Genomic DNA, 13,744 nt, shown 5'->3' on the forward strand with positions numbered 1-13,744 from the left:
TTCAGGAAAATGAATTTGTACTTCAACCTTCACTTGGTAGGTCATCCTGCTAATTTTTTAGAGACGGTTCTCTACTCCTAGCTCTTTTATTCTAGCACGTTCTCAGCAAGTGAAGACATCCAGTGAATTGTCAGGGCTTGTTTTTTCCCTCAACATACAATGTCTGTGCGTTTGAAACATTTTATTTAGTCAAACGTATTGTACTACGCAGACAACAATTTTTACTGCGCCCTCTAAACAGGGGTAGTAAATCTTAACAGTGGAGGTGCAGCAGACAATGGAACAACTAGTAGTGGTTCTATTTCTAGTTATGCACTAAAGATGCATTAAACCCTAATTCTATGCGATTTCAAGTTACCAAAGGCAGCCTTGTATGACAGCTTTGTCTGCTGTTTGCAAGAAAAGCTGAAGAAATGACTGTTTGATAGGCTTTCTCTTGTATCTTTCCCTAACTTCTGCATAAACCTCTTATTTTTTTCAGCTAAGGCAGAAAATGTAATTAAGAGTGTATAATGACAGTTACAACAGCCCCAGAAACCCAAGATTGATTCCCATGACGGCTGAAAACCCTCCATGCAGGATGTATAAACAGGCCCAGCTTCTGAGTTCTAATTAACTTTATTAATGTTTAGTGCAGGAAGTACGAAGGCAACTTAAACAAGGATATAAAAAGCACTGGAGCATTGAAACACTAGTTTCATGTAACTGACTCTTATTGAAAGACATACTTTTCAGCATTTTGTAAAGAAAAATACGGTAATTTAGAAGAAAGATATTAGGTACCTAATACACTCTTATAATAATGAAGCTTTAAATAATGGAGCAAAGATACTAATAGCAGCTTTATACTTTGTAACATAGGTCGCGATTCTTTATGATGTGCAATTAATAAATACAATAGTGAACATGTAACAATGTACAATGACAGTGCAATAAAAGAGATGCAATTACGTGCAAGATTCCTATTGTGCCAGCAAATAAGACTTTACAGGCTCCCAGAAAATGAGTTTGTGAAAAACCAGTTGTAAAAACCTTTTCCATTACATGTTCATTTTATAGAAACATATTAACTCACATGTGAAAAGATAAAATATTACACTGGTAAATAACTGTGAAGACATTTTCCTCTGTTAAGGACACAATTGCAAAACATTGCAATCACAGAAATTGTATATATTATTTTGATATAATAATAACTAAGCTTAACAGCAGTGATATATTAATCACATATAAAGTATATTATTTGCATAGATTTTTTTTATTTATTGTCCACGGATTTCCATTTTGTAAATACATATATATAACTCGGCAAGCTTTGGTGTTCGTTGATGAACCCAAACTGAAATATGGCTGATTTATATGATATATATTTCCTGTTACTATAATTGCAAAGGATACTGTAATAATACATTTTAGGTGCTAAAACCTCCCAAGTATAGGAATTGCAGAAGAAAGTATAAGAATACCTTTTCTGTTATTTACTGACCCTTATTCCCAAGCATGTTGATTTAAAGATACTTAAAGATATTCCTATTTGGAGAATACCTCAAAACAAAAAAATATGGTCAGTAGTCTGCCCGCTAAAAGGATTGTGCCTTAGAATAATTTAGTATCTGTTTTCTTCTGATATTTTATGAATGCTCAGTAGGTAAAAACATATTAAAAATAATCTTACTAACTATAGTATCACTTTGTACAATCTTGCAAACAGTTTAGAAGTAGAACATTCATCCATAGAGAAGTTAGGAACTCAGAAGTATGTAATGTCAGTAACAGAAAATTAGTGTATCATCTTTAAACATGTAGGCTATTATAGCTTTGGTTTTAAGCTTTGATTTAACCTCTGACATGATCATTCTATAGTGCTCGCAGTCTTGCCAGGAGAGCTTCTACTTCTGGAATGGCTTCTCCCTTAGAAGGAGACAGGATTCGATCTATTTTCTTTTCTTTGTTGCCTTCTCCATGACAGGCTTCCTTTCTTCCAACAGCCTTGTTCCACAGTGTAGAACTTGTTTCCGTATCATAAGTAGCTTCTTTGGTGACTGGGCTTCTTGTCAGGTTTAAACTGATACTGTGGTGCGAACATGATTTCTCTAGTGGTTGTATCTGGTTCTCTGCAGAAGATAAACCAAACAAACCTTGTTTCACTATTGAAATACTCAGTTACAACACTCTGTAATTTAAAAAGACCTCTTGATCAGACAAATTTTACAAGCAGATGAAGTACTAGAAGGAGTAATGTTTGCCAAGGAGGTGAGACAAAAAATATTAGCACTTCAAAAGCAGTGGGCTTGATCCCTTGGAATTAATACAGACTTTACATGACTTCATTACATTAGCATCCATATTTCCTACAAAATCACAGAGCCTGACAAGATCCTCCTTTCTTCCTGGAGTCAAATCAAAAAGAGCTTACTCAGCAACTCTCAGTGTCTTACAAAGTTTTACCTGGTTAATTAGATTTTCTACATGTTTTTTTTAATGGTCTAAATTTTAAAATGTATATTAAAAATATTTACTTTCATTTAATTACCTGTTGTAATAATTTTTCTTTCCTGTGTGATCTTTTAAGCAGCTACGTAATTTTAAGAACTTGCATAACTTTCTACTTTTTGCTAAACATCTCTGGCACTGTCACAAGAAGTTGCACTCAGTTAAAATACAGAAGCTTTGGTAGATTGACATGTATTAAGGGACAGATTTCTTTTCTCATGCTGTCGCCCCCAAATCAAGTGACTGTTCTGAAAATCAGTATGAGTTGTTCCTCTCATAGATCTCAAAGTTTTTAAAAACAGGCATACTCAATATTCATGTAACCTTGAGCAAGGCTTGAAAATGGCTTCAACAAACTTGACATGACATTTAAAGTTTTTTGGTTATTCGCTGAAAGATGTCCCATCATCCCAATAGTAATGACTTTGGAGCACAGGCAGTCAGTCATGACAGTGTGTTTTATGTGAGTGCTGAAAATTCCTACCGAAAACAGCTTGTACATTAAAAGGCAGCTGCTGAAGATATTTACTGCACTGTCATTCCCTGACCAGGGGCTCTTGGTGATGGATGAGGATTTTACACACTTTCTTGGACAATCTCAGCAAATTTTGTAAGTATGGCCACCTTTTGGCAAGTGGAGGAAAATAAATACCTTCTTTCTACTGTCTTCTAAATCAGATACACAATTTTTAATTACATTTTTTTTAAGAGCCAAATTTTGCACTTAGCTGAAAAATATCGTTTCTATTTTATGCTATGAAAAATAATTTGACTCTGAAGATGCAGCAGCACATATTTCAGCTTTCCTGAATCACAGGAGGCCAAAGACTGGATATGAACACATCTTTATAATTACATATGACAAACCCATCATATCTAATTAAAATATGCCTGGTATGTACATTTTTAAATATCACATTTTGCTTAAATGTTTATATTTATTGATTCTGAACACATTTGCAGGCTGATAAAAGTATACTGCCTGTGCCGATATAAAAAATACTAGCTGCACCATGGCCTTTTTAAAATTTTGTTTACATGCAATGGAGGAACAGCAGGAAAAATACTTGGTATTTTGGAAATCAATAGTTTTTTTAAAGAGAAGAAAACATAGTGCCATATAATCAGAAATTAAGTATAGGTGTTGGACTTAAAGGCAAAAATAAATTAGGCACTGAAAGTAAGCTTCCTGGCTGCACCAATAACCAAATTTTACCTAATTTGCAGTTCAACAGAGTCTTCACTCTAAAATACTCAAGCACAAACATCAGCTAGGTATGATGAAACAGACTGAATTACAGGGGCAGTGAACACTTGTGAACTGAGGCCTCAAACTGAAACCCAGCAATATTTTCCCCAGTTTCCTGTAGTGTGTGAAGGGCAGAATAAGGTGCCTTACAGTGAGATGTAGAACAGCAAATTTTTTAAGCAGGGAATTGCTGCACATTAACTATCAAGAAGTAGTTGGTGCTGGGATGTATCTAAATTTTTGTCTCACTTTGAAACTTGTAGCTCATTTAGCCTTACAGAAAGGCGAGTCCTATAATTTGCTGCCTACAATCTGGAATCACTGCTTGGGGGTAGTAATTGAGTAAACCTGAGTACAGCTGTGTCTTTTTCCCCCTCTTAAAACAACAGCAATCATATTGATATTTGTGACTTTCTATGCCTAGACGAAAGAGTGGAGCATTCTACTTGAAGGATCAGAGTCTTTCCCTTCAGCCTGACCGGTCCTGCGAAAACAGGAAATGGGATTAGGGAACCAGTAAGTTTTTGAGATCAGCCCTGTAGAGAAGGATCTGGAGGTCCTGGTGGATGAGAAGCTGGACATGGGCTGGCAATGTGTGCTTGCAGCCAAGAAAGCCAACTGTAATCTGAGCTGCATCAAAAGAAGTGTGCCCAGTGGGTTGAGGGAGGTGATTCTGCCCCTCTACTCTGCTCCGGTGAGACCACACATAAAATACTGCTTTCAGCTCTGGAAAGAAATGGACCTGTTGGAGTGGGTTTGGAGGAGGGACACAAAAATGATCAAAGGCCTGGAAAACCTCCCTTCTAAGAGGAGAGGTTGAGAGAGTTGGGGTCATTCAGCTTGGAGAAGACTTAGAGGAGATCTAATCGTGGCCTTTCAATACTTAAAAGGGGGCTTATAAGAAAGGTGGGGGAAAACTTTTTAGAAGGGCCTGTAGCAATAGGACAATGGGTAATGGTTTTAAACTAAAGGAGTAGTTTAGACTAGATATTAGGAAGAATGTTTTTACACTGATGGTGGCGAAACACTGGAACAGGTTGCCCAGAGAGGTGGTAGATGCCCCATCCCTAGAAACATTCAAGGTGAAGTTGGATGGGCTCTGAGCAACCTGATCTACTTGAAATGTCCCTGCTCACTGCAGAGGGGTTGGACTAGATGACCTTCATTGTCCCTTCCAACCTAAACCATTTTATCATTCTACAATTCTATGTGAGAAATCTCCATTTTATGTGTTGTAATTCCTGTGCAGTGAAGATTCCATGATTCGCTGGAAAAATTCCAGTGTCTTGTTCTTAATACCTGACACTTTACTGCATTGACTAGTGGCACTTCATAAGTAATGAGAACACTTTGGTCTCAACCATACTACAAAAAATAACGTGCAGCTAATGGCAATTAAAAAAATAAATATTTGAGCACATATACTTTATCTAAATCCAGTTTTGTCATCTCAAAGTTGTTGTTTCAGCTGCTTACTAAATCAGGTGGCATCTTTACTGTGTACGTTCTTTCTATCAAGGAGGAACTTCTCCATATAGTATTGCTATGCCTAAGTGGTCGTCCAGTGTTAGTAGATGTGTGAGTAGGCAGTTCTCTGCTTAGTAAACTGGCTGCTGTGAATCTCATTCAGAAACTCTGAGCTTTGCTAGGCCTGGCTCAGAATGCACACATACTTAGTCCTACATTTCACTTTGGCAAATATGCACGAAAAGAATTAACAGCTGTCATACTTGAGGTATATATGCTGCTGGTGGCATTCTTCTCATCAGAGCGAAAGATTGCTTCCGTTTAAGTCAAGGTTTAAAAGTAGTTAAGTACTAGAAAATTAAAAAGTCTCAATAGTTCATCAGAAATATTAATGTCTACCTTGCTAATTTTTTTTATTTTAACCAAGCAGGAATAAATTAACGTTAACCTTAAGCTCTTAAAACACCCTGTCCTGCTTCACAAGCTGATTCAAAACTTGCATACGCTGGTGATTTGCTACCCCATCCATTCCACAGTTGTGACTTTGGATTGTTCCCACATCTCACTTGAATTATATGCTATAGTGGTAAAACTAAAAAAGTGCATTGTCAACCTCTAACTGTTAAACCTGGGTGGTTTAAAAAAGCCAATACACCTTGCATATGAATTTAAAACTACAGGGCTGCAAGCTGCTGCAGGTTAGTATGTGACTATTATCAGGACAGTAGAAGAGCTGGACAACCTTAGTTTCATGTGATAAAGGCTATAAAGGTTATGGTTATTTATTTTCAAAGGATTGTGATGTTGAGATTGACTGACAAGGTAAGCACAAGAATAAAGAGCCATTAAAATATTTCTATTAGAAGTTAAAATCTTTTGAACCTCCAGAGTAATGAAGTTTTGGAATGCATATATATATAGAAGTGAGAGCTAAAACCCATAACCAGATATAAGGAGAAATATGATCTGTTTCTGAAGACAATATTTGATATGGATGCCTCCAACAGCAAGGAGATGGCTTAGTGACATTGGGTCATTGCTTTAATCCTATGTTTGAAAAGGAGGGGTAGCCACAAAAAATCCATGAACCACACAGATATGAATAGGCTTTTCTAAACTGTATTGAACCATTACATCGCAGATATACATAAATTTGGTTTGTGCTTTTAGCAGGAAACTATACTCGAAAAAAATTGCAGAATAAAATAAATACATTTACAGACTTACACACCTTGGCTTAAACATACTTTTAAAGAATCAAATGTAATAAAGTTATAGAAGGTTTAAATCAAACTACTTATTCAAAGGCACTTCTACATGAAGTCTTGTTAAGAAGAAAGCTTACATTTCCGGAGATGCACTATTTGTCCACCTACTGTAGCAAGGCGTACCTTCCGGCAGTAGCAGGATAAAAAGAAATCAGACATTAAAAATCACTGGATGAAGACAATTTATTAATTTGCTGTATATATTGGAAATGGTTTGATCACTTCCAGCAATCAAAAACTGTCATCGACCTGTACTACAACAATCATTATACAGATTAAAAAACTTTGAACTCAAGTTTAAGTCTTTTAAATGCTGAGGTGAGAAGACATTTACCCACATTTAGTTCTGACTTTTCTGCGCCTGAATGCTTCCAGGTATGTGTTAGGCAGAGACTGCATTGTACACTACTAAAATCTCAAGTATCTAGATTCCATGATATTTAAATCTTTTTCTTTCCCTTGTTCGATATCTAACTCTTGTGGGTCCTTCAGACCTATTAAAATTCAGTTTTCACAGATATGGATTTCCTGAATGTTTCTGTTAATCAAAAACATTTCAAAATCATATTCGCATAACCTAGAGCCAAATAGCTACTATCATCTAGATACAAATCTTTTAAAATTACTTTGATTAACAGCAATGTTCAGGAAATTCAGTTGACAGAAAATTGCGCTTAATAGCTTTCCATAGTTTAAACGGTGTCCTAGCATAGAATAACTTATAATAGTATGCTTATAATCTGTTAAAGGCTACATACTTTATATTCAGCAAAATGAAATTGTGCACTAGCATGTGAAGAAAAAAAATCAGTACTATGAGACCTGCCTGCTGTGAACTCGGGGAAGCAAAATATGATCAGTTGGAGATTTTTAAATCCTGCATAATAGCGTTATATATTACCTTTAACAGCGAACAAAAGTGATTGCAAGAGACTTACTAAAGCAGAGATACGGATTTTTTTAAAACTACTAATAAATATTTAAAACAAAAAAGGATTTGAAAAGCTTTATTTCATTGCAGTTTCTCAATAAAAGTCTTGATACTAAGGATTTACTTAGTATTTATGTAAATACTTGTACACCAATTGAAAAATAAAGTTTCAAGTACGATAAGGAGAACTGCATTATGTCGCATTATATGCTTGTATTGCAGTCATACATCTCAATGTGGGGCATGACAAAACTGTAACATAAGAAAGAACAATTGCAATTACAACATCATTACATCTTTTACCAAGTTAACAGGGAAAAATGCTCAAAACCCCAGAGGAATATTTCTAATCTCTCTAGCTTGTGCTCCTCATGCTATATCATATTCCTGGAGCTATGTCTATGCTGAGATTTTCTACAGCCCATACATACCAACCTGACCATCAATGCAAATTATTCTCACATTGTAAGTCATGACTTGCCTGTGCTAGAAGATGCGCTGAGGGCATGCCCCCATACCAAATGGCTTGGAAGTAGTAACAAACATAACATCACTCTCAATGCTGGATTCCCATAGCTTGTCCCTGGTTCCCTGTTCCTGATGCATGAAACTGAAAGTCAGGGAAAAGTTTAACACCATGTTGGTGCCATGCTCACATGTTTTCCCAGCAAAACAGCAGGGGAAAAAGATGTGTTTTGACAGCAGTGTGATATGCTGTTTCTGGATCAGCCGTACAGCATTCCCACACGCTGGAATGCTTGCAGCAGTTCAGCCTCCATCTGGAAGTCCTGGCTATCTTCCACAAATTACACTGACTGCATCATCACACATGTCCCAGCGCAACCTTATCAAGTGTATTTAGATAATGGCCACATATCACAGCCCTTGTGAGGCTATCAGTGTATACCTCATGTGCTCCATCTAAAGAAACAGAAGCCCTTGAGAAGTTAGTCTTGAGATGTTCCTAAGGGGTTCCTTTGCTGATACCAAAGTGCAGAGCATCCCTGATATTTTGCTGAAGATACAAGGAAAACAGCAAAGCAGTTTCTAAGCATGAACAACTTTTTCTGATATAAACTGGGCAATACTGGCTTATGTTTCAGATGGTTGAGATTTACTCAGACAGATTCATATTTTGAAAGACGGAATATGACCCCTACTGGCAGACAGAGGACTTCTGTTTTTAAATTCAGGACAAGGTGGAGGTTCTGAATTCTCACAGCTGCATTTAGCGTCAACTCTAAAGTAAATAGCTGTACTGGGTGTGGGTGACAAGGTTTTGGTAGCAGGGGCGCTGCAGGGGTGGCCTCTGTGAAAAGAGGCCAAGAGTTGACCTGTCCCGGACACAACTGGTTCCAGGTAGCTCCAAAGGACCCACTGCAGGGCACAGCTGAGCTGGTCACCCCTTTGTGCCATTAGTTGCCTCATTGATAGGACCAAGTGTAACCAGCAGTGATAACAAGAGAGTAGGAGAGGGTTCTGGAGTGAAGCAAAGTCTGAGAAAGTAGGAGAAGTGCCTGAGAAAGCAGGAGAAGTGTCTGAGAAGGAGAAGTCATCTTACTGTCTTTATCTTGACCCAGGAGCTTTCCTGCTCCTTTTCCTTTTATTCCCCATCCCACCAAATCGGGGACCAAGTGAGCAGTTGGGTGGGAGTCTGGCTGCCGCCTGAGATGATTCCACAGTAATAGCTTAGAGGTAAGACAACTCCATTTGTCTTTTAGCATTCTCTATTTAAAATTTTCCAATTGAAACTCACCATCAATTCTGAAAATAGTAATTTTGAACATCCAGATTCCAAACTTATGCCTTTCACTATTAGAAATGCCAGCAAGAAAATAATTAATTCTTGTTTCCCTCTCAAGAACAAAATGAGGGTCTCAGGTCCTGCATTGACACCCCCAGTTCCTATCAGAGCCTAAGATACTGGACAGTTGCTAGCCCAGAGTTTTTTCAGACAGGCATCTTTCCATAATGTCATTTATACAGCCCAAAGTCGGCCTTCAGAAATCCATTCTCAGACTTTGGCACTGGTGTTAGAACATAACAAGACCTAATTATCTGTCTTAAAAGCCTGCCTTACCACCCAGAAGCAGAATTTAGACATAATGGGAAAGACTGCTGTAGCTAGAAGGCCCATGTCTATAACGTAACATCACTCATAAAAAATTGGATAGGTCCTTGCTGGATACTATAATGGAAAATACTTTAAATACTTTTTATTGCTACTTTTTATTAGTTTCATGTTTTTTCAACAATTTCTGTGACTGACAAGGATAGGACTGGAGAAGGTTCCTGAAATGTTAAAGAAGTGCTGTGTGTTGTTAGGACTTATTTCAGTTATACCCTGCAGCCCCAGCTCTAACACATGAAGGAGCGGTAGCTGTACGTGAAAGATATTTGCTTGATAAGTAATTTCTTACACCTTAGTATTTTATGCTAAATGCTCACAACTTGACTAATATAAAGCAGACAATTATTAATGAGGCATGGAAAAGTGTGATTTTTTTTTTTTTAATGTTCCAAAAAATAATTTTTATGCACATTTCATTTAATAGTTACATATGTTCCTGAGTGCTGTGTTAAAAAGTGTGAAACACAAGCAATAAACATTAATCAGTAAGTTCAATTTAGATGAGACAAGGTTTTTAGAAACAGTGCATACAGGGTTTTTCATTTCAAAGTCAAGAATAGAGCATGCCACCACTAAGTGAGGCTAGCAGAGAGGATTTATAGAAAATAAATTTAAAAGAAAATCAGTTACAAACTGTGGACAAACTAATTTGTGATAACAGGAACTACGCTGGACCAGTTGCCTTTTACTTGGCCCTAAAGCAAAGCCTTTAAAAAATTCCTTTAATCCCTTACCTACCTACATCTTCCCTAAGAGTACTTTAAGTTTTGTTGATCGCTTCATTCAGTCTTTTTCCTATCTTCTCCAAATGTACTTTGCACTTCCTCTAAATTGAGACCATTTTCTGTTTAAACTAATATATTCTCACCTTATTCTTAAACTAATATATTCTCTTATATGGCAATGGCTTTTGTTATAAGAAATGCACCTTAAAGTTACTCTGATTTAAATGAAAGTTTTGAATGCCGGTGAAGATGAAAAAAAGAAAAAAAAAGTGTGGATCAGACTACTGACAGAAATGACACAAGGTTTTTATCTGAGAGAAGAAACCTTTGAAGGTGTCTGATGGCTAATTCAGATTTAGGAGCTTGGCATCTTCCCTACTGCACTCTAAATTACAGTAGAACTACTGTGTCTTCTCACACACCTTTCCCCAAATGAAGGCAGATTTGAGAGTTCCTAAGAAACTGAAAAATGAAAACTTCCAAGACAGAAGCTTGCTTTGTGGTCATTATTGATTTTTAGAGCATATGGTTTGAATCATTCTTTAAAAACTAATGATGAAAGTGTAATAATTTCAAAATAATTTGGCATTACTTTATTATTAATAAATAATAAATTAATCAGGATTAAGGGCGGAGAAGATAAACACTGATCTACATGGATGCCAGTTGGCAGTGGGTCTTCAGGCAGTGGCCAGAAATGTTATGCAGCCTAGGTGTTTATGGAATTTCTCCCAAGTTACACGAGATAGGATAAACACCAACTTTTTCTCTGCATTAGGAAATGATCAGGAAATTACAAAGATAATTCTGGAGGTTAACATAGTTAGACTGCATTAAATTCCTGAAGTGTGGTTTATTACTTGTTTTTTTTTTTTTACTTTGTTCATAAATATATTGTAGCTTGCCATTTCAAATCCTCTTTAGAGTTAACAGAGTAAAAAATGATGACTGCATAGTTTAATGATCTGTGACAAGATACACAGAGGTCCATAGTCTAAAGCTATCCTCTGTCCAGTGAACGATAATTTAAGCCGATCCTACTTACTAAACTACCACTGATGCCTTTGAGCAGTACACACATTTAGTTTCCAAACCTTTTTGCATAGCATCTACTTATAGATAAATATTACTTTCATGGCACACTTTCACAAAGAATTTCAGGGACGTGCATAAAGACTGCTGCCATCAAAGGAAAGCCATTGGCAGCTGCAACGGACAATGATAAGCAAGATGGTGATGCAAATAACCGAAATGGAAAAGAAACACACAATTTCTGTTTTCTTTTACCAATTGTCATGGAAAAAAAAAAACCACTGTAGAAAACATTCTACCTCTGGAAAATAAACCCCTCAACATATCCAAACAAAGCCAGCCTTAAAGGGTGACCTGATACTTATGAGATTCCACTCACTTTGGTTCTAAATAACATTTCTGTTTAGTGTTTATTATTTAGCATAAACTTTTTTTTATAAGATGTCTAGTAATTGCCTTAAGAGTTTAACACAAATATTTCTTATCCACTATTCTTGATATTAAATGTTTATAAGCTATTCTAAAAGCTACCTATTAACTAATAACTAAAAATTCTAATAATACCTAACCATTCTAATAGCTGCTAAAAAAATACAATCCATATTTCCTATTTTTAGCACAAATTTCCATTTCCAGGAAATCAAAGTATCAGTAGGTTGCATCGCCTGAAGGTAGAGCACAAATATTTTGTAATGTCAGATCAAACCGATGGTAAAAATCATCTTTCCCTCATCACTTGTTGCATTTCTCTCCTAAGGAATCAATCTGCTTCTAAGGGAAAGCAGGACCTACAGAGTCCTGCAAAAGCTTTTGGGAGAAGCATGAAGATGAAAGGCTAGACCTAAAAGTAAACTAGGTGGGTGTTAGTTTTAACAGTTGAGAAGAAACATAATTTTTCTCACATTGCAGTAATAGGCACTAGACTAATGTCCTGGAGCAATTTTGCCCACACAAGTCACAGTCACAGTGGGCTGTCATTCACTATTATCCAAAAGATTGCAGGAATAGCATACGACTCTCAGGCTCTTCTCATTTTAAAACGTTTCTAAAGCAAGTCTCTGGAGGGAAGCAGGGCAACAGAGAGCGCTGCATGCTGTTGTTGCTATGACAGGTGAGAGTGTAGCGATTTACTAACCTGAAAAAGTATTTTTGAGGACTCCAATTCATAAGTAGATAAAAAAAAAAAAGATTTACACAACATTGTCAGCTTAAAGATATCTGTACTTCTTTATAGCATGGGTGCTTCTCAATGGGACAGAAGCAGACACGATTGTGAAGTTTAACCTGTGTAAACTAACGTCCAAAATTGCCTTCATGAATACACTGGATATGGGATGAAACTGAATAATCTTAGTTCATGTAACTGTAATAGTTCAAGCATTATTATTATGGTTCTTTCTTTACTCTGACAAGGCCCTGCAGAAAACAGTCAAAAGCGTGCTATAAAGTAGACAAACTGCGTAGCAAGAAATAGTATATTTTCAAGAAGAGCATCACACAAAACTAAATAGTGGAAAATAAAGGCAGAGGAAAAGTGATTCATCTTCCCCTGGCTCTGCAAGAGTGCATATGTATTCCTTTGACAATTCTCTCCCTCTTTATATGAAGCTCTAATTAATGCTATGTGCTTTCACTTAATTATTTCCTCTCTTTGGGAGGGACTGTAATTGGGCCTTGCTCATGTGTGGAGAGAGAGATGAGAGACAAAAAAATGTCTCAACTCCTCATGTGATCCTGCCATACGTGTATTTGACACCAACAACTGTACTTTGCAAGTGTGACAAATTGCTTTGAAAAGCAACCACAATTTCAGAGTCTAAATGAGGAATTATTTTGTAAAGATTGCTTTTCTTGACTCTTCCAAATATCAATGAATTATCATATCAAAAAAATTCAAGACACATTGTCTTGGGTAATTAATCCAGTCATCGTGAATTCAAAATGCTGTGTTTAACATCATTAATGGTATGCATTTTTCATATGATGAACATATTTACTGCCCTGTATTCTAACAATTAGACTCTTAGCAGCCACTTTGGTATGTAAAAATAATCAGAAGTCAAACTGTAGTATTTCCAGTTTCCTCTTTTCCTAATCAATTGCACATAATTACTTTTTAGTGATAACAAGCTAGCAGAAGTTAATCTTGCTATATAAGAGAGGACTGTTTTAATTTCAAGAAATCTAAGACGCAACATATCTTTGCATTTCCAGAAGAAACCTCTCTCTTGGTTACAGAGGAACTTAGAACATTTTCCATAGAATATGAAAAAACAAGAGATTGAAAAACTGAACCCTTTATGCTCACTGAGAACTCAAGGTAGAAGGCAGTAAGACCTCCTAAGCAATTGAAACAAAGGGTTCTTACACATAGACTTGGTTTTCCGTTGTCTGTTCTGACTTACGAAGCAGCCTTGCAAATGTGTTTAGCTCAAAAGGGGATATTAA

The 13,744-nt window shown here is 36.5% G+C and overlaps 1 protein-coding gene across 1 annotated transcript in view; it reads right to left on the reverse strand.

Moving 5' to 3' along the window:
- Positions 1-1,871: 1,871 nt before the first annotated feature.
- DIAPH3 (diaphanous related formin 3) overlaps positions 1,872-13,744 on the reverse strand; it is a 223,510-nt gene continuing 211,637 nt past the window's right edge. Inside the window, exons 28-29 of the mRNA XM_054056201.1 lie at positions 6,555-6,600; positions 1,872-2,114 (exon numbers count right to left, since the gene is read on the reverse strand). Coding sequence (XP_053912176.1) covers positions 2,021-2,114; positions 6,555-6,600 — 140 coding nt within the window. The 3' untranslated portion in view covers positions 1,872-2,020. The remainder of the gene's footprint in view (positions 2,115-6,554; positions 6,601-13,744) is intronic.

Source organism: Cuculus canorus, chromosome 1, assembly GCF_017976375.1.
Source record: "Cuculus canorus isolate bCucCan1 chromosome 1, bCucCan1.pri, whole genome shotgun sequence".
NCBI lineage: Eukaryota > Metazoa > Chordata > Aves > Cuculiformes > Cuculidae > Cuculus > Cuculus canorus.